This window comes from Canis lupus, chromosome 12, assembly GCF_011100685.1.
Source record: "Canis lupus familiaris isolate Mischka breed German Shepherd chromosome 12, alternate assembly UU_Cfam_GSD_1.0, whole genome shotgun sequence".
NCBI classification, from domain to species: Eukaryota; Metazoa; Chordata; class Mammalia; order Carnivora; family Canidae; genus Canis; species Canis lupus.
In genome coordinates this window covers 12744587-12766975 of record NC_049233.1, presented here as the reverse complement: position 1 = coordinate 12766975, position 22389 = coordinate 12744587, and the positions used below count along the sequence as shown (strand labels likewise).

General features: G+C 55.1%; 1 protein-coding gene across 3 annotated transcripts in view; it reads right to left on the bottom strand.

The window, feature by feature from the left end:
- Positions 1 to 1907: 1907 nt before the first annotated feature.
- TMEM63B (transmembrane protein 63B) overlaps positions 1908 to 22389 on the bottom strand; it is a 25142-nt gene continuing 4660 nt past the window's right edge. For 2 of the 3 annotated variants that reach the window (XM_038554186.1, XM_038554185.1), the window contains exons 2-24: positions 19915 to 20097; positions 19551 to 19630; positions 19259 to 19300; positions 18213 to 18303; positions 16739 to 16776; positions 15686 to 15828; positions 15525 to 15576; positions 14952 to 15060; positions 13943 to 14013; positions 10547 to 10627; positions 9966 to 10089; positions 9270 to 9403; positions 8986 to 9123; positions 8725 to 8878; positions 7460 to 7566; positions 7127 to 7213; positions 6863 to 6928; positions 5479 to 5641; positions 4805 to 4910; positions 3649 to 3816; positions 3230 to 3345; positions 2968 to 3048; positions 1908 to 2711 (exon numbers count right to left, since the gene is read on the bottom strand). In XM_038554186.1, the coding sequence (XP_038410114.1) occupies positions 2520 to 2711; positions 2968 to 3048; positions 3230 to 3345; positions 3649 to 3816; positions 4805 to 4910; positions 5479 to 5641; positions 6863 to 6928; positions 7127 to 7213; positions 7460 to 7566; positions 8725 to 8878; positions 8986 to 9123; positions 9270 to 9403; positions 9966 to 10089; positions 10547 to 10627; positions 13943 to 14013; positions 14952 to 15060; positions 15525 to 15576; positions 15686 to 15828; positions 16739 to 16776; positions 18213 to 18303; positions 19259 to 19300; positions 19551 to 19630; positions 19915 to 20073 (2502 nt within the window). In that variant the 5' untranslated portion in view covers positions 20074 to 20097 and the 3' untranslated portion in view covers positions 1908 to 2519. The remainder of the gene's footprint in view (positions 2712 to 2967; positions 3049 to 3229; positions 3346 to 3648; positions 3817 to 4804; positions 4911 to 5478; positions 5642 to 6862; positions 6929 to 7126; positions 7214 to 7459; positions 7567 to 8724; positions 8879 to 8985; positions 9124 to 9269; positions 9404 to 9965; positions 10090 to 10546; positions 10628 to 13942; positions 14014 to 14951; positions 15061 to 15524; positions 15577 to 15685; positions 15829 to 16738; positions 16777 to 18212; positions 18304 to 19258; positions 19301 to 19550; positions 19631 to 19914; positions 20098 to 22389) is intronic. The other variant, XM_038554187.1, reaches the window with a different exon arrangement.

The window sequence follows — 22389 nt, the reverse complement described above, 5'->3', positions numbered from 1 at the left end:
TTGTGAGTTCTTTCATTCCTCCTCTTTGGATGTCAACTTTCTTGGCTGAACAGTAAAAAGTTTGAATGGGCAATATGTCTTGATTTGAGGCTTCCATACCATCCTAAGATTTTTCTCATCCTTGTCCTAGCACCCCTGCATCCAAATTGTGGAGCAAGGGATATCACCTCTGTGTGTCCTGGGTTCCTCATCTTGAAATTTGGGATAGGGCTTCTATGAGGACTCAGTCAACTCATAGAGGGTGGTAAGAAGGGTGCTGGACCTAGTGGGAATTCAGATCTGTCTCTGGCTTGCCCACTGGGCCACAGGTACCTAGGATCAGTCTTGCTGTTGTGTCATTGGACCCTAGCTCAGGGCCTGGAGCACAGGAGGTGCTCAGAAGGGTTTCATGGAGGGATCAAGGGCCAGACTGCAGTTTGCAGCCTCTGGGGCCTGCTGTGTGTTCCCTGCTCCAAATTTACAGCCAGTTTCTGCCCACCCACCGGCTGGCACTCTGCTCTCCAGCCCTGAGACTCTGGGGACTCCACTCGGAGGTCCACATTTCATAAGGCCGTGGATCTGTCATACATGTGAAGGCTAAGGCCTGGACCAAGCTGTCCACAGCTGGCCACCAGGGCCACTGTCCTTCCAAACTATGTTAATCAAGTAGGGGGCATCTCTCTGTAGCTTGGGGGTGGGTGAACCTCACACACAGAGACAGATCCCATCGCACATGCAGCATACACTGCATGTGACCATGTGGCTGACTGGGCCTCCGGGGAGTGGGCTAGAGTGGCCACAGGAAATTTCTTACAGAGGGTAGATTACAGGGGTGCCTGGGTGACTCAGTCAGTTAGGTATCTCCCTTTGGGTAGGATTGAGCCCAGAGTTGGGCTCCCTGCTCGGCGAGGAGTCCGCCTCTCCCTCTCCCTCTGCTCTTTCCCCTGCTCATGTTCTCTAATAAATAAACAAAATCTTAGAAAAAAAAAAAAAAGTAGATTACAGTAGAGCCTGGGGATGGGTAAGATTTGACTGGGCAGGAGACTTGTCTGGAAGGAGGCTTTTTGGGGAGGCCCTCAGGCACTCCTGAGGGGGAAGGGACAGGTTGGTTGGGGGCCTGGGCTGACTGAGATCCTCAGAAAGGCTTTTCCCAGACTCCTCCCAGGCCAGTAACCTCAGACAAACCCCTAGAGCCTCACTGAGCCTCTGTAGAGAAACCATTTTCTGAAGAGAAAACCACACTGCTTTGGAGTACTATTAATGGCTACAGCATTAATTATAGTTGGCATTTATTGGGTGTTTTTCCTGGGTCAGGTGCTGGGCCAAGGGGGCACTTGGCATATCCCATCTTATGGAAGACTCACAGCAAACCCATGCCTGACCCTGGAGCAGACTCTCTGAGGAGTAAATGCCTTAAAACACATAATACAGTCACTTAGCCTAATTCCAGGCACATAATAACTGCTCAAGAAGCTGTAGCAACAATGACAACAAATAAGGATATTATTTGGTGGGCTACTGTGGCCCCACTTCCTTGCCTCTTCCCCTCCAGAACCACCTGCTGAGTCTTTTAGAAGCAACCCTCCCGGGATCTTCCTCCTTCAGGAAGCCTTCTTCCTGGGCCAGTGGGGAATCTGTGGTTTTGCGCGGCCTTTCTCCCTGAATCTCTGTCCCACCTATCTGTGTGGCCCTCGAGGATTCAGAATCTGTGTCCCATCCCAGTTTCCTCACGGCAGGGGCTGGGAGCTGACCAACTCCGGAGTGAACACAGCAGCCCCTCCTGCCTGAGACTCCCCCAACATCTCCTGTGCCCATTCTCTCCCTGGAGAAACTGAGGTCTGACACCATAAGTCTCTTGTCCAGGCACCGAACAGGTCCTCCAGATATAGAGGACCCTCCAGGGCAGCAGCACAAATCGGACACCTGCCTCAGAGCTTTTCTTTTCATTTTTATTTTAAAGGAAAAAAAAAAAAAACAGTGCAAAAACCCATTTTCCAGTGTCAGCCATGCCCACCCCCCACCCCTAGGTCACGTCCCTGGCTGGGGGCCTGACTCTTCCCCCCTCCACTCTGCAGCCCCTCCCCTCTCATGCAACCCACAGGGCTGGAGGCTCCACTTCTCTGGAGTGCCAGGACCCAGGGGGCTTGGGGGGAGGGAAGAACTAGGAGGGCAGCCCCTGGTCTGCCTGCCCCGCCCAGGTCTCCAGCCATGGCACCAGGTACCCCTCTTGGCTCTCAATAACCCTCTCCTGACCACACTACTCGCGTGGGGGGCACTGATCTGGGGAATCCTGTCCGCACCCCTCTTTGCCCCGGGTCCGGCTCGGGGCTCTCCTCACTGAGGTTGGGGGGGGGTCCCTCCCTCCCTCCATGGTGGGGGAGAGTGGTGAAATCCCCAGGTTTAAATACCTTAATGAAAGCAGGGATGGGGGAGGAAGGGGCTTTAGATCTAATAAATTATTAGCGTTTTTTTTTTTTAGTGTCCGTGGGGGGTGGGTGGGGTGGGGGGCAGGGCGTGGCCTCCAGGGCCCCTCCCTCCCCTTACTGGTGAATCTCATTCTCTATGAGGCTGTCCTCATAAGACTGGAAGTCTGTGTCCGTGAGGCCATCAGGAGGCATCAGCAGCTCCTCATCTTGGGACGAGGACAACGGGGGCTCATCCCCCGAGCTCCCGGGAGCCCCATCCCCATCCCCGTCCACCTCTGAATCCTGCAGCACCTGAGCGATGTATTTCTGGAGGGCAAAAGGGGTAGAGGGTGAGGAGGGACAGCTGCACCTCATGGGGGGTTCTCAGGGCCTCCAGGGAGCAGGATAGTGATCCCCCCGCCCCAGGAGGGGTGGGCAGCCCCCTCAATGAAGCCAGATCTTTCCCTGGCCCCCTGGGGGCTGGAACAGGCTTGACTTTCTGGAGGACTGATGGGACCCCTGGCTTTGAGTTGAGCCTCGCTGGTAGGCTCCTCCCCACCAGGCCACCAGCCAGTGTACTCACCGCAGATTTCGGGACAGCGGCAGCAGTGGGGGGCCGACCGTTGCTTCTGGGGTCCACGGCATCTGTCTCTGTGTGCTCAATCTTGGGGAGCCCAGAATGAGTCAGGGAGTGGGGAGATGTCCTCACCCTCAGCCACGAGCAGGACCCCGTGCCTTCCTGACACCCTCACTGCCCCTGCCCTCAGCTCCCACCCATCCCCCTGCTCCCCTGTACCCCCTTGAGCTTCTGCCCTCAGCCCTCCCCTGCCCCCCTCGCCCCACACCTTGTAGTTGTGGGCACTGAGGTATTTGAAGTGTCCGAAGCAGACGTGGCAGAGACAGATGACGATGGTGATGACCAGGACCACGAATGTGAACATGGACGTGGGGGCTAGGAACCCTGGGGTGGGGGGGAAAGGATGGGGCTGCTACCTCTCCTCTGGGCACCCCCTCCAGGGGCCCACCACCCCACGTCTGCCACCTTCTGAAAGTACTCTTGCATTCCTCTGTGCTGTGGCCTGACCTGGCTTCTCCTGGGCTCCTCGCCTGTGACCCTTGGGCCATCACGGCCCCTCCCCTGGCTTGCTCTGCCTTGACTCTGGATGGAGCCCCCCCTCCCCCCCCCGCCCACCTCCCCCCCGCCCGTCCCTGGTGCTCCGGGAGGTGTGTGTGGATGGCGGGGGGGAGGGGAGGTGGCCCTCACCCGTGCGCATGGTGGAGAAGAAGAGCAGCCAGAAAAGGCAGAGGATGGGTGCGGCCACCACCTGGTTCACAGCCCCTGAGTGGATCTTCTTGTCCAGCTTGGCCGGCAGGTAGGCGTAGTAGAGATTGTACCTGTCTACCAGGTGCTTCAGCAGCATGTACATGAGCCCTGGGGGAAGCCACATGGGCCCTGACCTCGGAACCCGTGACACCGGACCTGTGTGCCTGTCATGGCTCATCCTAGTCCTTCCAAGACGGCTGGGGGCTGGCTTCCCTCCTCTTGCCCCAGCCCCCAAACAGGACAGAGCCCCAGCCTGTCACAGGATCACACAATGTCAGTTTCCTCAGCTTCCCTACTTCGTTCCGCGGCCCCTCAGTGAAAATCCTATTAGAAGTCTATTCATATGAGTCAACAAGCTTCTCCTCGAAACCCTTGTTTTTTTCTCTACCCTGTCCCTTAACAGATGGGCATAAATTAGGTGGTAAGTTCTGTTTTCCTGGAGGCTTAGGGAATGGGAGCTTCTGAATGAGGACAAGGAGGTTAGTTTGGGAGTTTGGAGCCTTCAGCAACCAGGGAGGGTGGTTAAGGGGTTAGGATGTTATGAGGGGGAAAGCAGAGGGCACCAATGGGGTGACAGGTGCAGGGAAACTTTACTAAATTTCAGAAGGAAGAAGGGCTTGTTCAAGACGCACAGCTTAGCTACAGTGGGGTATCTCCACGAGTGGCAAGAGCCCAACCCCACCCTGGAATCCAAAGGTCTTTCCTGAGCATATGGGATTGTGTCCAAGTGTACCCGCAGACCTTGTGTAGGTGTGAGTGTGTGTGGGCGTGCGCGAACACCTCTGTGGGTATGTGATGTGTGTCCAAGTGTATCAGTTGAGTGAAGGCACTTGGTGTGGATGAGTATGGCCATGTTGGGGTGACTTTGCCCCACACAACAGCACAACAGCTGGGGCCAACCTGAGCTGAAATGGTTTTCCCCCTCCTCCCCCCAGGCCAGGCCCCAGACTGAGGCAGGGACCGGGCGGGAGGCCCGAGGGGCCGGTCTCCCAGCCGGGGCCCTGTCCACTCAGGGTGGCCTTCCTTACTAGAGTGAGGCAGGTGAGGTCCTGGGTCCCCCCGAGCAGGGCCCAGGTCCCGGCGCGGCGGTGCCTACCGAAGGGCACGATGATGGGGCAGGTGATACTGTAGGTCATGACCACCGTGAAGACGCACATCATCCAGGCGTAGGCTGCGCCAAACTGGAACTCGTAGGCCTGATGCTGGGGGGGAGATGGGCAGGAGGGTGGCTCAGGGAGGGGAGGGACAGACTGGAAGGGCGCAGGGCAGGTGGGAGGGGGCAGGCGCCTACGAATGAAGCCATGGGGGAAAGGAACCCGATATCTAGGGTGGGGCAGGGGAAAGGAGATGGAAAGAGGGGCTGTGGCTGAGATGGGGTTAGGGTGGGTACAGTGACGGGTCATGGGTGAGGGGAAGCTGAGAGATCGGGGGCTGGCAGGTGGGTAGGCCTGGGGATGGGATGCCGAGAGCCTTTGTACGGGGTTAGGGCGCACAGACCCTAGGTCTAGGGACCCGGACCTCCCCCAACTCCCATCAGAACACTAGACTGTCAGGACTGGCAGGGGCCTTCAGGGTTGTCTATATTGATCATCACTGCCCATACGGGAAGGCTGAGGCTCCAGATAGGAAGGGGCTAGCGCAGGGCCACGGAACCGGGTCCCCCAAGTTCCAGCACCCCTGAGTCCCCACACCCTAGCATGGCTGCCGCTGTTCCTGGTTGGGCCCACCAGGGGGCGCTGCGCGGGCCGCGGCGGCCCCAGGCGGCCATACCCGCTTCACGTTGCGCCTCTCGGCGGCAGAGCGCGCCAGGCAGAGCCGGATCATGTACATGAGCAGGCCTGGGATGCGCAGCAGGTCCATGGCGTTGCCGATAAAGGCTGAGGCAATGACGTAGTTCACGAAGAAAGCGCCGTTGTCGGGCAGGAACACGCACCTGCAGGCACCAAGTGCTCCAGCACTGCACCCTTGGGTGACCCAGTGGCTGCCGACCCACTGCCGGCACAGCAGCACACACCTTCACCCTCGACGTGCCTCCCTTCGTGGGGACACCCCAGCTCAGCTCTTAAGCGCCCGTGTCCCAGTCCCCCCAGGGTGTGAGCCCCAGGAGCAGATGTCAGATGTCAACAGACACCTTCAATGCCCTCGGTGTGAGCTGATACAATCTGAGAGTGTGAGCCCAGGAGGGGTCTCCTAGAACTTGTACCCTAGGAAGACCCATGGAGAGTGCTCCAGATCCCTAAGGCCACCAGTGTTCAGGGTATGACTGCCTGAGATCCCCACAGACAACCCCCATGAGACCCTCAAAGACCCCTACGGGTGTGAGCCCTAGGAATACCCAGAAAGTACTCCCTTCGACCTTAAATTCATTCACAGTTACCCTCCAGAATGTGAGCCTCAGACACCTCCAGAACATAAGCCCCACAGACCCTTCTTCAAAGATCTTCAGGGTGGGGAGCCCAAGAATCTTTGTCAATGCCTGTGACCCCCCCAAACGTGAAACTATCATAGATGGCCTAAAGCAAGACCCCCTAGAGCTTGTGCCCACATATATAGCCATGGTAAGTGGCCCTCCATCCTCCTGACCCCAAACAGCCTCACTGGGCTTCCCAGGATAGGTACCCCATAAATACCCCAAGTATGAGCCACAGAGTCCCCTGTAAATACTCCAGAGTTGTAAGCCCAAGAGATCCATAGATACTGAAAGGTATCCATGGATATCCATGGGCTCCAGGGACCTTCAGGGATAACCCCCAAGTCACTCCCAAAGTATGACCAAGATCCTATTACAGACACCTATTCAAACCTCTTGGGTGAAACTTGACTCCTAGAGTGAGTCCCAGAGTACAAGCTCTATAGGCTCTCACAGAAATCCCCCAGTGTGGGTCCCAAAGCCCCCAGTGTACCCTGAAGGTGACCTCTAGAGGGGTTCCCAGAGAATGAACCCCAGCACAGACCCCAGGGACACTTCCATGTCCACAACCGAGCACTGTGATGTAATCTTCGGGATGACCCCCACCACACCATGTGAGTACCCCCCTCCCTGCCCCCCGCAGCAGGGTGGGAAGCTTTGCAGCACCCTCCCATGGGGGAAGGCGGTGTCTCAGGCATGCCCACCCGTCTTCTGGTCTCTTTCCCTGGGGCCCAGGTCACTCACTCAAACCGAATAGCTGCCTCAGCCAAGAATTTCTTGTCAAAGAGCCAGCGGAAGAAGAGGTCCAGGCTAGAGAAGAGGAGCGGAGAGATCTGTGTGAGGGCCTGGAATGGCCCAGAACACCAGGGGAGGAGTCGTCTAGTCCATGAGCCTCTGGGGATGCCCCCGCAGACATGGGTCCCCCAGCTATGTAAGGGAAGTGGGAGCTCCCCTTGCTCATCCATCCACCCCCCAACCCCAGCTCCCATCCCATCCTCTGCAACCCACCTGCTCAGTCCCAGCGAGGGCAGAAGCAGCACCATGAAGATGAGGAAGGTGTAGCACTTGTGCATGGTGGTCCTGTTCTCCCCGGAGCTGAGGCAGGGGGCACGGGGCTCAGGTCAGGTGAGCCAGCCCCCCTGCCTGCTCCACCAGCCAGTATGGTGTCCCAGGCTGCTCTGCTGGGATGGGGGCCTCCTGGTGGGAGCATGCTGGCCAGCCTCCCTTCCCTGACAGCTCTGGGACTCCCTGGGGCAGGGAAGCCAAAGGGGCAAGGGCTGCCCAGTAGGGATGACCATATACCTAGGAGGGCCAGCGTGCAGGGCGTGTGAGGCCACTCACCGTGTCCAATGAGCTTCGAAGAAGGCTGAGTAGTAGACAATGGTGGGGAGCAGGGCCGAGAAGCACCACAGCAGCAGGGTGGGGAAGAACTGAGTGATGATGGGATTCTGCAGAGGGGCACAAGGGGACCTATCAGGTGGGGGCCGTCTAGTGGGCCCCAGTCTGACTGGCTTTGCTTACCTGCCCCCTCCCCTGCTAAGCCCAGGCCCCATGGCTCCCAGGGCCCCGTGGCAGAAGTCCAGAACCCGTGCAGGACCGAGGCGAAGGTGGGAGCCGGGGTCATGAGGACCATTGCAGGGTGAGTAACGCTAGTGGTTAGCATTTCCTGAGTACCTCCTAAGTGCCAGGCACAGATCCTGGGCTTTACATGTGTGGATGTCACAACAACGCTATTACCCTCCTTTACAGATGAGCGAACTAAGGCAAAAAGAGATTCAGTAGGTTACCCGGCTCGTAAGCAGTGGGGTGGGGATGTGAACCTGGGCAGACTGGGTCTGATATATTTTGCTCTTATCACTCAGTAATTTTCAAACCGTCTGACTTTGGACCTTGAGGCCCTAAGGAGGTATGCCATGTGCATGGCAGGAGGGGTGAGGGAAGAGCTGGTGTAAGTGACCCTCACTCTACTGCCATCTGAGCAGACTTGCTTTTCCACACAGGGTTTCATGTAAAAGTCTGTTCAATAGGGACGCCTGGGTGACCCAGCGGTTGAGTGCCTCTCTTTGGCCCAGGGCGTGATCCTGGGGTCGCAGAATCGAGTCCTGCATTGGGCTCCCTGCATGGAGCCTGCTTCTCTGCCTGTGTCTCTGCCCCTCTCTCTGTGTCTCTCATGAATAAATAAAATCTTAAAAAAAAAAAAAGTCTGTTCAATAAAGGCATCAGAATCTAAGTTGGGAAGCCAATAATGGAGTCTGAACCTCCATTCTTCTGTCGGGGAGACGGGGTGGGGGGATGAGGAGAAGGGGCTTGTCTGAGGTCACATGGTCAGTTAAAACCGGCCCTGGGCTCTCTCTCTTCCCAGGTATCTCTCTAGGTGTGTGCAAACCCACGGGTGGTCTTGCTAGAGGGAAGGCAGCACGGAGCTCAAGGGATGTTCATAGGGGGCTCCGCAGCCCATGGTTGTGTGGGAATTCTGGGTGGGGCTGGGCTGGGCTGGGCAGGAGGGCATTCTGGTTTCCCCCTAAAGAGGGATTCGAGGCCTGGCATCTGTATCTCGTGAGCCAGCATGGAGGGGTGGGGTGGGGCGGGATGGGCACGGGCCTCACATTGAGGTACTCCACGGGCTTGGTGACGTTGAACTTGTCCATAGTGGTGATGATGATGGCCGGGGTGGTGAGGAAGAAGAGGAGGATGAAGAGGACAACATTGATGACCAGGCAGCGCAGCCACCAGATGAAGCCTCGGATGGAGAGGTGTTCCCTGGGAAGGCAGGGGAAAGGGACACCTTGGACCCCCCCTCTCCTCCCTGTACCCGCTGAAGCCAGCAGGCCCCATGAAGCCTGCCCCTGCCACCCTGTTGTGCTCACCAGTAGATGTTCTGGGGGTCGGGGGCATAAGATACGGTCCAGTTGGAGATATGCAGGGACTCGCTGCAGGATGAGGAGCGTGGCTCCCCGCGGCAGGTGCAGCCCTGGCACTTACACACATTGAAGTCCTTCAGGATGCTGGGGGATGGGCACTGGTTACTGTGGCACCAGCCGCTGGGGGCCCCCCTGCCAATAGCTGGCCATGAGCGCAAGGACCCAGGACCCCCGGCTGGCTGGTCACCGGGGGGCAAGGACTGGGATGGGCAGGCAGGGCAGGGGCTCACATGGCGGTGATGGTCTCATTGTGGAAGGTGACAAAGGCCATGCCAAGAGGCTTCTCGTTCACCTTCTCCTTCTCCCGCTTGTAGTCCTCCTTCAGTTTCTGTTCCAGCTTTGTATAGTACTCAATGGCCTCCACCTGTCGAGGGCAAGCGAGGCAAGGGCTCTGGGCAGAGAGCCAGGCTGGTCCCCGGTACTACACCGCTTTCAGCTTTCTATGTGTTAACCCTCCTGACAGTCCTAAGGAAGGTACAATTAGCCCTGTCTTAGGAAGAAACTGAGGCACGGAGCAGTCAAGACACTCGCCTAAAGCCACAGAGCTGGCAAATACAGCACAACACTGTTCTCTTGACTGACCTCTTCTGATTTGGGGCTTGAAAACTTGGCCACTGTTGGGATAGGGACAAACCCAATGGGGGAACTGGGGCTTCAAGGGCTGTAGGAACAGCTGGGGGTCTGCTGAGGGAGGTGCTGCACTCTGCTCTCAGTCCTGGCCGCCACCCACCCTGGCATGGCCTTGCCTGCTCTGGGAGTCTGTTTACTTTTGGCTGTTTATCTGCAAGGGCCGTTTGTGTGTGTTCCTGGGGGTCGTGGGACATACACCTGGAGTGTCTGCCTCTACTGTGACCTGTCTTCCCAGGATCTGTCCGACTCCTCCCTATACCCAGCAGGAGCTCTGGCAGCCAGAGATCACCTCATACCTGCTCACAGCCTCGCACCACACAACAGCAGAGGTGGCCACAGGGCTTGGGGTTGATCATGGTGGGGACATTCTCCTTGCTCTGGAGGTTTGTGAAGTAGAGCTTTCCCCGCTCGGCCTTCTTCCTGTGAGAACCAGGCGCCCAGTCACCCGCCGCCCAGCTGGGACTGCGAATGACTGGAAGGAAGGGTCGGAGCTTGGCTCAGGGGTCATCTAGGTCCACTCCCTAAGGACAGGGGGGTGAGCTTGGAATGCATGGTTCAGATATGTCCCCATTCAAGAGTCTTCCCACCCATCCCTTGAGGGCCAAAAATTCTTCCTATGGTTTGACCTAAATTTCTTATACTGTAGCTAGAGAAGGGGATGTCCTCAGATGAGGTGGGGATGGTGGACACCTTGCCTCTTGCAACAAACTCGAATCTCCAGGGCTTGCTCTTCCCAGAGCTGAACTGACAGGCACTCCAGGGGTTGAATTAAAATCACATGCCCTGGGAAAAACCTGGAAGGGGAGCCAGGTGCCTGTGGCAGCCAGGATGCCCTCCACAATAGGCAGGGGTCCCTCCAGTGTCATCCCCCCATTACCTCTCTGCATCGAGGAACATAAGGCGAGCCACATTGTAACACGGGCGAGCTTCAAGAACCGTGCAGTTGGGATAGGCCTCCCTGAAACACAGTCCACCATCATCTTCTGCAGGGACTCTGCCCAACAGCGCCCCCTCCCGACTTGCAGCCGTGACCTCATCACCTTTAAGACCTACATCCCCAATTCAAGCTCCCTCTCTCTGGTCTACAAATATGGGAGTTCCATATGAATAAACCTTTGAAATTCTTCCCCATGTTTATGTGAGTAGCGGGAGGAAATAGGAGGGCACGGGGACTTTGCACACTCCTTAATGACCTGGGATGACTGTATACCTGTGTGGTGCTAGGGAGGCCACGGCTGGGGGCTGATTCCATGTCCAAGCTCTAAACTTCCAATTGAGAGAAACTGTTTCTACTCATGGGTTGTTCTCTTAACCCTGTTTCTAGAATACCTGGTTACAGACCAACACAGCCTTGACCATGAACTGACTACAACTTACCCATAGCCCAGTCTACAGAATGACTCCTGCCCCAAGACTGACCAAAGACTGATCCTGAACCCTGACCTGAAACTGACCCTTTACCTGGATCCAAATCACCCATAACCTAGACCCAAGACTGACCTTCTAACCCTGACCTGAAATTGACCTTAATCTTGCCTTGAAACTGAGCAGAGGGAAACTGTGACTCTCAGTACTGGTACCTGGCAGGACTCGAGAGGTGCTTGTTGATGGAAGGAGCAGTTCCTTTTTACTTTTCATCACACACTGCTCCCTCCCTGCTCTCTAATCTAGACTGAGCCACATATTTTTTTTCTTAAGATTTTATTTATTTATTCATGAGAGACACAGAGAGGCAGAGAGACAGGCAGAGGGAGAAGCAGGCCTCTGCAGGGAGCTTGATGCAGGAAGACCTGAGCTAAAGGCAGATCCTCAACCACTGAGCCACTCAGTTGTCACTGAGCCTTGTCTTTAAAAAAAAAAAAAAAACTTTTTAGGGGCATGTGGGTGGCTCAGTTGGTTAAGCATCTGCCTTTGGTTCAGGACATGATGTCAGGGTCCTGGGATTGAGCCTCATGTTGGACTCCCTGGCTTGTGGGGAGTCTGCTTCCCCCTTCTTCCTCCCCCTTCTTTGTTCCCCATCCCCCCAAATGAATAAATAAAATCTTAAAAAAAAAAACCTTTTAAATAAAGAACCACCAAGTGTCACAGAGGTATAAGATCTAGTTCTAAAGTGGACCATGCAAATCCATGAGAATTTGGAAACTTCAATCTGGGATGGGGTCCTTGAAATGCACTGTAGACCTTTTCCCTGTTGCTGTGTTGTTCCAACTATTTTAGGGTTCTTCTTCAGAAGGACCTTCAGCCCTGTGGCAGGCTGAGCCCTCATTCTCACCCAACTAATCCCTAACCCTCTAATCCCCACCATGCAGGCTTTCTGATTTTGCATACAGGATCTTCCCTAGTTCTGCTGGGGCAGCCTTCCAATCCAGACAGACCCCCAGACTTGGATCACAAACCCTACTCATACATCACCATACATCAAGCCTGGGCCAACAGCTTAGACACAGTAGGTGCTCAATAAACATGTGCGGAACGAATGGATCAATGAGATGATTGCTCCCTGATACTCAACTCCTTGGGGATATTCTCCAAGCTCCAATTAGGACTATAGTCTCCCCCACTCCTGTTCAAAGGCTGACCACTAATTTTAATCACAGTTTGCTTCCTAAACGAAACCACAGACTGACCCCTGAAACAGAAAGCCTCAACCATGAGCTCCCCACAGGTACCCATCAGGTCTGGTATAAAGTAGGTGTATGACAAATGTGTGCTGAATGGATGCTTGGTTAGCAGGGTTCACTTCCTCATGGCATGCAGGGCCCTGTCAGAGACCCCCTGCCCACCCCAATGTTTCCCCAATGGAAACACACCTCTTCCTGACTCTACTCTGTTTCTCTCACTGCTTTAGTTTTCTTCTTGGCACCTGACCCTGCTTGACATGGTACCTATTACTCATTCATTTGTTTCTTATCTGCCTCGCCCACCAGAATGTGAGCCGATGAGGGCAGAGGCTTTTTCTTTTTTTGTTTACTGCTGTAACCCCAGCTCCGACTCCGGTGTAGGCACATGCCAAGTACTCAGTAAGTATTTGTTATTAAAGGCTTACCAGTACAAGCTGACAACTGATCCCAACAGGACGGTCATATTAAGATGTCGCCTAATTCTGAGCACACACTGTCCTTAATCCTGACCCAGACTGCCCCCTAATGCCGATCACAGCTTGGACTCCAGATAGGATCCCAAGTCATTCTCCTACCGACCGAGGATAATCTAAATTTGATTTCTGTTCTTTAACTTCTATGAGGGTCTGGCCTGTTTCTAATTTGTTAATACTTGGGGTATAGAAGGTGACAATAAATGCATGTGGAACAAATGAGTATCCATTCACTATTGCGGATCACAAACCACTCATTTACCTGCAACAAAGGGATCTGTGATCTGAACCTGACCAGAAACTGACTCTCAAAAAAAAAGAAAAAAAAAAAAGAAACTGACTCTCGATCCTGTTCTGATCCAGGCCAACTGACAGTGGATCTAGACCTCACTGAGTCCTTGATTCTGACCACCAATGTCCCTTATCAGGGCCACTGGCCAACTCCTAATTCTGGTCACAGACCGACCTCAGACCAAACTCTGATCAGACCTTGCATCAGCTCCTAATGCTAACCGCCACCATGTGAATCCCGTGAGTGCTCAATGATCTTTCATTTATTTCTAGGGTCCCAAGGCTCACCACAGTGACTTAGCCCTAATATTGTTTGAAAAAGTCTGCTGAGTGTACAGATAAATGTATGACAGGATCCCTAATCCTGTACATGCACTGTTCCAACCACCTGGCACTCCTGGAGATGTATACTCCCCTCTCCACAAAACAACTCCAGAGGTGAAAAGAGCCTCAGGGAACATGTAGCTCAGGTTTTCAGGGCTCCCTCAGGACCCAGTGAAAACCAAGGAGCTCCCCTCTGCCAGTCTGCACACAAACCCCAGCATGTCACATAAAAGTTTGAAACCACACATCTCAAGGGGCCTATGGATCCTGGTCAACAACCCATGACCCAGTTCAAGCCAGGAGGGGAGATGGGCATGGGAGGGGGTGGATATGACACACACTTTTCTCACTTTGCAAGTATTTCTTGTATTTCCCCTGTTCTTGCAGAGGCCTAACACCCAGCCCAAGTGCCAGAATGCCCTGGACTCATGTTATTCTTCTGTGTTCTCACCTCCACCCCCACTGCAGCCCCAGACCTTGGTGGGAAGGCGTGAGAAGTCTGAGGGGCTGGATAGCAAAGGAGGGCCCTTGGAACCTGGGCTTGGGGTAGGAGTGGCCACTCACTCAAAATGCTTCTTGATCTTTTCTGACTCTGCATATTTGGAGATTCCATTGATGAAGAGGGTCCGCTTCACCTGGGGGTGAGAGGGGAGTGGGTCTGCCTTCCAGAGGAGGAGGCTTGAGAATGCTAGGAGAGTGTGGGGCACAGTGAGTTTAATGGGTGGGAGGAGGCCTTAGGAGTAAGCCAGGTACCAGAGAAAGCAGGGAGAGGAAAAAAACAAAAAACAAAACAGAATAAAAGCAAGCAAGCAAGCAAGCAGGGAAGAGTAGATCTAAATGAAATCAGGCAGCAAGCTTAATCAAAGAGCCATTTGGCCCCTTGATCCCAAAGGGGTCATTGAGGAACAGGGAAGGGGGAACAACTCTCTGATCCTTGGGCCATGAGGACTGGGCACAGTGGCTGGCATGGAGCGAGTGCTCTGTGCCGGGTCGGGAGATGAATGCAGACAGGGCACGTCACTGCCATAGCATCATCACAGCTGTTTCCTGAAGGCCAGGCACAGCATGGGTGCTTCCCACTGACCTTAGGAAGATTTTATTGTCTCATTTTATTTTTATTTTTTTTATTTTTATTTATTTATTTTTTTGTCTCATTTTAAAGATGAGGAAGCCAAGGCTCGGGGAGGCAACTTAACGTGCAGCATAGCATTTTTTTTTTTTAAGATTTTATTTATCCACGCGCGCGCGCGCGCAAGAGAGAGAGAGAAAGAGAGAGAGAGAGAGAGGCAGAGACACAGGCAGAGGGAGGAGCAGGCTCCATGCTGGGAACCCAACGTGGGACTCGATCCTGGGTCTCCAGGATCACGCCCTGGACCGAAGGCGGCGCTAAACCACTGAGCCACCCGGGCTGCCCAACAGCATAGGGGGTCTTGAGCTGCCGAGCCAGGCCTGGAACCCAGGTGCGTCCCCCCCCACCTGCCGTGCTGACACCCCTAGAGGCTGAGGCAAGCAAGGCCCGGAGGGAAGGGAGGAGGCTGGAGGCGGGCTAGACTGGCCCCCCTACTCCACTCACCAGATCGTCCTCCTTGTAGCGCATCTTGGAGGTGTGTCTACGCATGCTGTAGACGGTGAGCAGCAGGTACAGGAAGGCGAAGGAGGTGTGCAGCCATAGCAGGTTGTTCCTGGGTGTGGCACAGGAGTACATGGAGCCACCCTCAGACAACCTGCAACCTCCCAGTGTGAATTCAGCCTGGTACGGGGCCCCTCTCCTGCCACCTGTCTTCTGGGACTGACCCCCTTACAGGGCAGGGCCCATACTCTGTATAGTTGAGGCCCCAAGATTATTTGGCTGCAGTTGAAATGTCCCCAGGAGGTCATCTCTTCCTGCCCTGCCTACAGGCTACACTGCCCCCCAATTATCCTGTCATCTTTCCCTGGCCTGTGGTCACACGGCTGCTTCTTTACCTGGGCATCCCCAGGCACACCCAGCAGACATCCACCTCCTCTGTCTCTAATCCAAGCCCTCAGGGCCCCACAGTCACCTCTGCAACCTCAGCCACCTCTCCCCCAGCACTCCCCTTGCATCCGTATTATGGCTGGACTATGGCGCAGACCCTGACCTCACCAACCGGCTTCCCAACCTTACCCTGATTTCAGGTTGGCAATGGTGGTTCTCCCGAAGCTGTAGGCATTGTTCTCTGGGGAGGGCAGGAAGAAGGGGAGGGAGAGGACGACACTGGGGTCAGGGCACGTGTCCTCCTGCCTCTTCTCCCCTGCCCCGCCCTCCCCATCCTGGCCCTCACTGACCCAGCAGGTCCCCTGAGAAGTTGACAGGCAGCACGATGCCCACAGAGAGGACACCCACGACGACCAGCAGCCCGATGATGTGCCGCTGGAAGGACAGGTAGTGCACAGCATCGCCCCCACATTTGTCCCGGATCTCATCGTCCCTGCAGGCACGAGGCGGCAGAGGAGCCAGGTGAGGACCCAGGCAGCAGAGGGACCAGGGTTTGCCTGCCTTGCCCGCCCCCACCCCATAGCCACCCTAGCCCCTGCCAGTCTGGCAGCAGTATGGGGGTACAGTGGGTCTCTGGGCCCCCTTTCTGGGAGGGGAGGGATGAGAAAGGGAGAGGGAAGGCGAGGGAAAGGAGGAGAGAGAGAGAGGAAGGGAACAGGGGCAAAAGGGAAGACTGCAGAGAGATGAAGAAAGTGTGAGAAAGGTTGAGAAGAGAGGATATGGAAAAGAAGGGTGAAGAGGAAGAAAGGCAGGTTGATGGGGGAGGGAGGACCGTGGTTGGGGACGCAGTGGTGCCTTATGGGTGCTGAGAAGCGCATACATGGTGCACCTGGGCAGGGGCCCCAGGGGCTGGGGTGAGGGCAGTGGCAGTGCTGACCTGTCCGGGCTTCCTGCCTCTCTCAGCGCTCACTGCCTGCCTGCTGCACTCTGGCTCGATCTCCTGACTTCTGCCTGCTGGATACTGGCTCCTGCCTGTGGCTGGCTGGCTGCTCCCAGCTTGCCTGCTGCCCCCACCCGCTGGCTGCACCCAGGCTCTGAGGTGGGGGGCTCCAGCCTCTGCCCTCATGGGGTGGCAGGGGCGTGGAGAGCCGAGGGCAGAGCGGGCCCGCCAGGCAGGGGGCAGCAACACAGGAGACTGTGGGGTAAAGTGAGGCCAGCTCGGGGGGGAAAAACAGAGGCCAGGACTCCAGGGCCTGGCCTCTTGGAGGAGGGAGGAGGGTGCTGGGCTGGCTAGGAGCGCTAAGGCCTTCATAGCTGCTGGCCTCTGGATTTTGTAGGGAAATGACAGGTTCTGAAGTTTCTCTGTTTTCTCTTTCCTTAGAGTCTGAAGACTGTTCACTTACTTTATCCTGAAGATGGCTGTCAGCCAGGAACAGAAACCCTGGAGGGACAGAGGGCTATCAGGTGGAGTTCTTACCCCACCAACCCAAACCTTCCCCCCCCCCCCTTGAATCCCACCCATCCCTTCCTCACGATCACCTCCAGGTTGGGGCCCATCTTGGCATAACTTCCACAACCCCCCAAAGAAAGTAGCTCATTCCAGAGGGGTAGAGGGAAAGTGCTAGCCCTCAAAGGAGAAAAGGACTAAGGCCAAACTGGCCTATCTGTGGATGCTCATGCTCAAAGCTGCAGGTCCCTGCAAAGAGCCAATGGGGCAGTGAAACCAGAGGAAAGCTTGAAGCCTTGTGGGTCAGGGTAAGGATGGGTGGGATTCAGGTTTCTAGGACGGGCAGTGGGGACCTCCAGACCTGTAGCTAACAAGAAGAATTTGCCAACAGCAGAGAGTAGGCCAAGCTGCCTGAGTTCCTGCCACCTTTCTTCTAGTACACACCAGAGGGACCAGACCCCCAGTCCCCTTGAGCTGCAATCTCCTATCCTCAAGACCCCAGGCCTGACTTCAGACAGAGACCCCACTGAGAGCAAGGTGGAAATATATGGGGGAGGGGTAGGCAGAGAGAATCCTCCTCCACCTTCCTTCCAGGAGAAGGTCCAGGCTTAACACAGAATTGGGGAGAGAGGTGCTTTCCAGATAAGATGCAGGACTGCTACCTGTTGCCAACATCACCTGAGTCTGGGGAACCATCTGGACACCTCTGGTGGGCAGAAGTGATACCTTTGCTTTGCTACTTACCAGTATGAGTCCAACTCAGGAAGCTGACAGGCTTCTTCAACTATGGCTCCTATAAGAACTGCTGTCCCCAGGGCCCCCAGCCCAAGTTGGACTGATGGGGCCATCTCAGGGCCTAAAGATTAGAGTTCTGTCCAGGACCCTGATCCTGACAGGATGACAGGGGCCAGGGAGGTAATGCCAGAGTACTGGGTCTGACATGAATGAGGGTCTGGGCACTGCTGTGAACCACCAAGTACATGCCTTGTCTACAGGGGCCTCTGGCACTCAGCTCCCCTCTACAACTGGCCCCACCCAGCTAGGACTACCAGCTTGCAATCTCTGAGCAACAAAACGAATTCTAGGTTTTGCTACTTGGGCCAGAAAGGCCTGTTAGTACTTCTAAAACCCTGTCTAAGGGAAAGAGGGTCCTTGGGATTAACTGTGGAGACAGGCACAGAGTTCCACGTGGGACAGAGTTTGGGTTTCATGATGTTAGGTTGGTGCTAGCTTGGAGGTTAGAATGGAATACAGACCATCCAAGTTTGGGTGGTCATCTTGTGGCTCTTAGACAAGCATTGCCCTTTGCTGAGGAGGTCACATTCCATAGGTCCTGACTCTGTATCACTGGAGGTTAAGGCTGCTGAGCCTCCTGCCCTGGAGGAGGAGTGGGTGGGTAACAAGTCTGCAGGAGGCAGGAGGGCACTCACATTGTCTCTTTGGTCAAAGTCGACGGAGCTGGAGACAGACGTGAGACGCTCATACCGGTCATGACTGTCCCCATGCATAGCTGAAGCCACACTGGAGGTGGGGGAGGTGAGAAATCAGAGAGCTTGGTGAGTCTGAGCTCTTGGGGAGCAGGTCTGAAGTGAGGGGCTCCCACTCCAGAGCTCCAGGGACTAGACAAGGCACAGAAAGCGCAGAGGCTGAAGCGGGGAGGAATGATTGCCTTCTCCCTGCCTCTTTCCTTCAGGGGACCTGGGGTGAACCAGTGCAGGTCAGAGAGTGAGGGGAGGAGGGTGTCTTCATCATCACCCCCTGGAGGTTGAACTAAGAATAGGAGCAGGGCCTGCAGTTCTGGAGCTGACCAGCAGGGGACAGGAGAGGAGGGCAAGAGAGCCAATATTATAAGCACAGGGCAATGGGGTGCTGAAGTAAAGGATGGATTAGGAGAGCCCTGGTAGGGCTTGTGGGTATTGGGGGCTGGGTGATGTCTCTCAGGGGAGTCCCTACCCTCCCTCTGCCCTGACCCCAGCAGCTGCTGCAACTCCAGCGCCAGTCCTAGAGACAAGAGACCATGATGTGACACAGAAGGCCAGACTCGGGGCTCCTTGGGAAGCCCCCCTCCCAGGCCTCCAGAAGGGGTGAGCAGGGAACCCTGAAATACGAAGAACTAGTTGTTAGGGGATGGCAAGCCACTGGTGACACCCAATCTTGTCTCTGTGACCAACAAGTGAGTGTTCTATAAGTGTCCAGGAGGACAGTCCCTCCTGCCCAGCTACCCAGAGAGCAGGGCATGTGAGGAGGGGCTTCTCCCATGCTTAAAGCCAGAGGGAGAGATGGGGGAGTGAGGCAGAGACAAGTTGGGGAGCCCCTGCTCTGCGAAGCACACCGCCTGCGTTAATCCGAAACATGAGCCTGCAGAGGAGAAAACTGCAAAGAGAAACCAGTAACTTGGCAGGAAGAGAAGAGAAGCATGAGAGAAGAAAAGGGAAAGCTGGTTTAGTGGGGATGAGGGGGCAGGTGCCCCACATACTATTCTTGTTCCACTCGCTCCCTCTCCTGCTGCCGCCGACGCCTGGGGACAGAGAACAGACAGGGTTAACAGGGGTGGGGGAGGGTCCCTGCAGATTGGCAAATGACAGAGGCCCAACAGTAGGCCTTCATGTTCCCTCATGTCTGCTCTGGGACTGGTCCCTCTTCATCCCCCCAATAAAGGGGGATGAGAGAGGGCTGGTTCTTTCCTATCCCCGAGGAATGAGTGTGTGTGTGAGTGTGTATGTGAGTGAATGAGTGTGTAGGGCTAAGGGAGAATCCCAAAGTCTTACCTGTCAGCATCTGTCACCAAGGCCAGCCGCCCATAGTCCCAAGCCACTTTCCGGAGGATGGAGAACAGGAACAGCAGTGCCTGAGGGCAGAGAGAACAGTTGGCAGGTAGACAGACTGTCCGCCCAGCAGACTATCCAGGAGGGCAGTGGTAGAGGGGCTAGGATCTTGTCTTACAAAGGGATGACCCTGGCTTGGGTGAATGATCAGAGGCCAGGCTTTTTGGTCTGGGTGATATGGACCCCTCCTGCAGTTAAGCCCCAGGGAGTGAGGGTCAGGTGGAAGAGTGGTTAGAGCTGCAGGTGTTAGCTAGCTGCGTAGAGGGTGCAGATGCTAAGTGAGGGGTGATGGTGTGTGGGCACTCACAAGGAAGCACATGAAGTCAAGAGCCAGCACGGTGGGGACACCCCCGAAGGGCAGGCCCTGCAGGACGGTGCTGCGGATTCGGGCACTGTAGCAGTAGTCCTTGGGGTTACTGTTGTTGAGGGCCGTGGTGCCCAGAGTGGCCAGAAGGAAGGGCAGCATGGCTGCTACTGCCGCATGGTCCTCCTGGGCAGAGAGCGCAGTGGTCAGCTGGGCTGGTCCCCTCTTCCCTTCATGGCTCCCATCATGAGCATGAGGCGAAGGAGTGAGGGCAGATCACCCGGCAAGCCTGGGTGGGTGGAAGCACTGGCTTCTAGAGATAAGGGCCTGGGGAGGGGAGGGGTGAGTCACATGGATTTACCTTCATTGGCTGTAAGGCTGAGACCCCACCCTGGGTCTGGGGAACTCAGCCCAGATCTGGACTGGGGAGACTGGTTTTTCTAAGCTGGAAGTTGTGAGTCTCTAATGTCTACCTCCCACCACCTCCATACCACACACACACACACACACACACACACTTTCATGCTTGCTTTTTCTTTCTCTCCCTCTCTCTCTGTGTCCCTGTCTCTGGCAACTGAGTATGAGGGAAGATGGGGAGAGGTCTTAGGCCTAAGGATTCAAGGCTAAGAGGTGGGGTCTAGAGGCCAGGGGAGGATGAGTCAGGAGCCAGCTAGCTCATCCTGATCTTCTCTTCCTACCTCTATTAGAAAAATGGCATGCTTTCATTTGCTTAGTTTTCAACTCTGTTAATCACTTTCTCAATAAAATTAGCTTCTAAAAAAAAAAAAAAAGAAAAAAAAAAAAAGAGAGATTCAGCTTCAGAGCTGGCCCTCTGTGCTCAGGGTAAGGACCTGAGCACAGAGGGGTCAGAATGGGAAGTCAGTTAAAAAGTACACTTCTGGGTTTGTTACCTGCCTGGTCTCAGCTACTCCTGCCTACTCTCATTGCTTTTCTTCTGCCTTGGAAGCAGCTACACCCTCCTCCCCTCTCCAGCTTCCTCACCTCTCCAATTATCTCAGCACAGGGGTCACCTGAGTGGCATGAGGACTACAACTCCCAGAGTGCCCTGCTCCTGCCTCCGGAGCAGGGCAGGCTGGGAATGCCGTGCCCTCCAGAGAGCTTTTCCATTGGCAAAAGAAGAGGGAGTAGGCGGGGGCCTCTTAGCCTGCCCCAGCCCTGGACTGCCAGGGGAGTAGCCTCCTGCCCCGACCCCAGCGCTGCCCAGGCGGTCCAGCCCTACAGTCTGGGTGGCTGGGGCGGGGAGGAGGAGGAGGTAAGGGGCAGCCAGCCCAGATACCTGGATTCTGGAAGTGCCTGGGGAGAAAGCCTAGCAGGGCTCTGGGGAGGCTCCCAGGGTGGAGGAGACACATGGCCGAGGCGCTGCTGCCCCACCCGCGTCCTACTGGGGGGCCCCTGGGGGCCCCTTCTGCCGACTACACTGAAACTCTGCCTTGAGGCGGGGGTTCCCCAGGGAAGAGAGGAAACCAGACAAAGAGAGAGAACAACAAACCTAGAATCGGTGACTGTAACTCTGGAAGCAAAGCAACCTCCAGCCCCCTGGGGAGACTCAGAGGGTTTCTCCTGCCCACCCGATGCCTGCTTTTCCCCAGCCTCTTCCTAACACTTCAATTACAGGGCAAGAGACACCAGCTCTCAGATGGATGGGGGAAGCTCTGGTTATGTTTCACTTGGTCCCAAGGAGTCTCTGAAAAACCTGTGTTAGGAAGGCTAAGGTAGTAACTGCCCGGTGTGTTATGCCTGCCTCTTCTCTTCCAGGCCACATTGCCTTAAAAAAAAAAATCCCAGGGGCGCCTGGTTGGGTCAGTCAGTTAGGCATCTGCCTTCAGCTCAAGTCACGATCCCAGGGTCCTGACTCTCTGCTCAGTGGGGAGCCTGCTTCCTCCTCTCCTGTGTGCTCGCCTGTACTCTCTCTCAAACAAATTTTTTTTCTTTTTTAAGATTTTATTTATTCATGAGAGATACACAGAGAGAGAGGCAAAGACACAGGCAGAGGGAGAAACAGGCTCCATGCGAGGAGCCCGATGTGGGACTTGATCCCGGAACTCCAGGATTATGCCCTGAGCCGAAGACAGATGCTTAACTGTGGAGCCACCCAGGCGTCTCTCAAATAAACAAAATCTTAAAAAAAATTCCAAAACCAAAAACCCCATTAATTTAGTGATTGCAACAGGCACCATTTATTGAGAGCCCACTGTTTCAAGAATAACACATACATAATTTCACTTAATCCTTAACAGTCTTGAGTTGGATATTATTGCCATTTTAAGATGAGGGTACAGGGGCTCAGAGAGGTTAAGTAACTTTCCTTAAGTCACACTGCTAATAAAATGATGGTGTTCAAACCTAGGTCAACCTCTTTTTAAAGCTAGAACACAGTTCAGGGCACCATGCTTTTCTCATGTGCCTAGAACAGTACTCTGTAGAACATGAAACCTTCATAAAAGCTCATTAAATGTT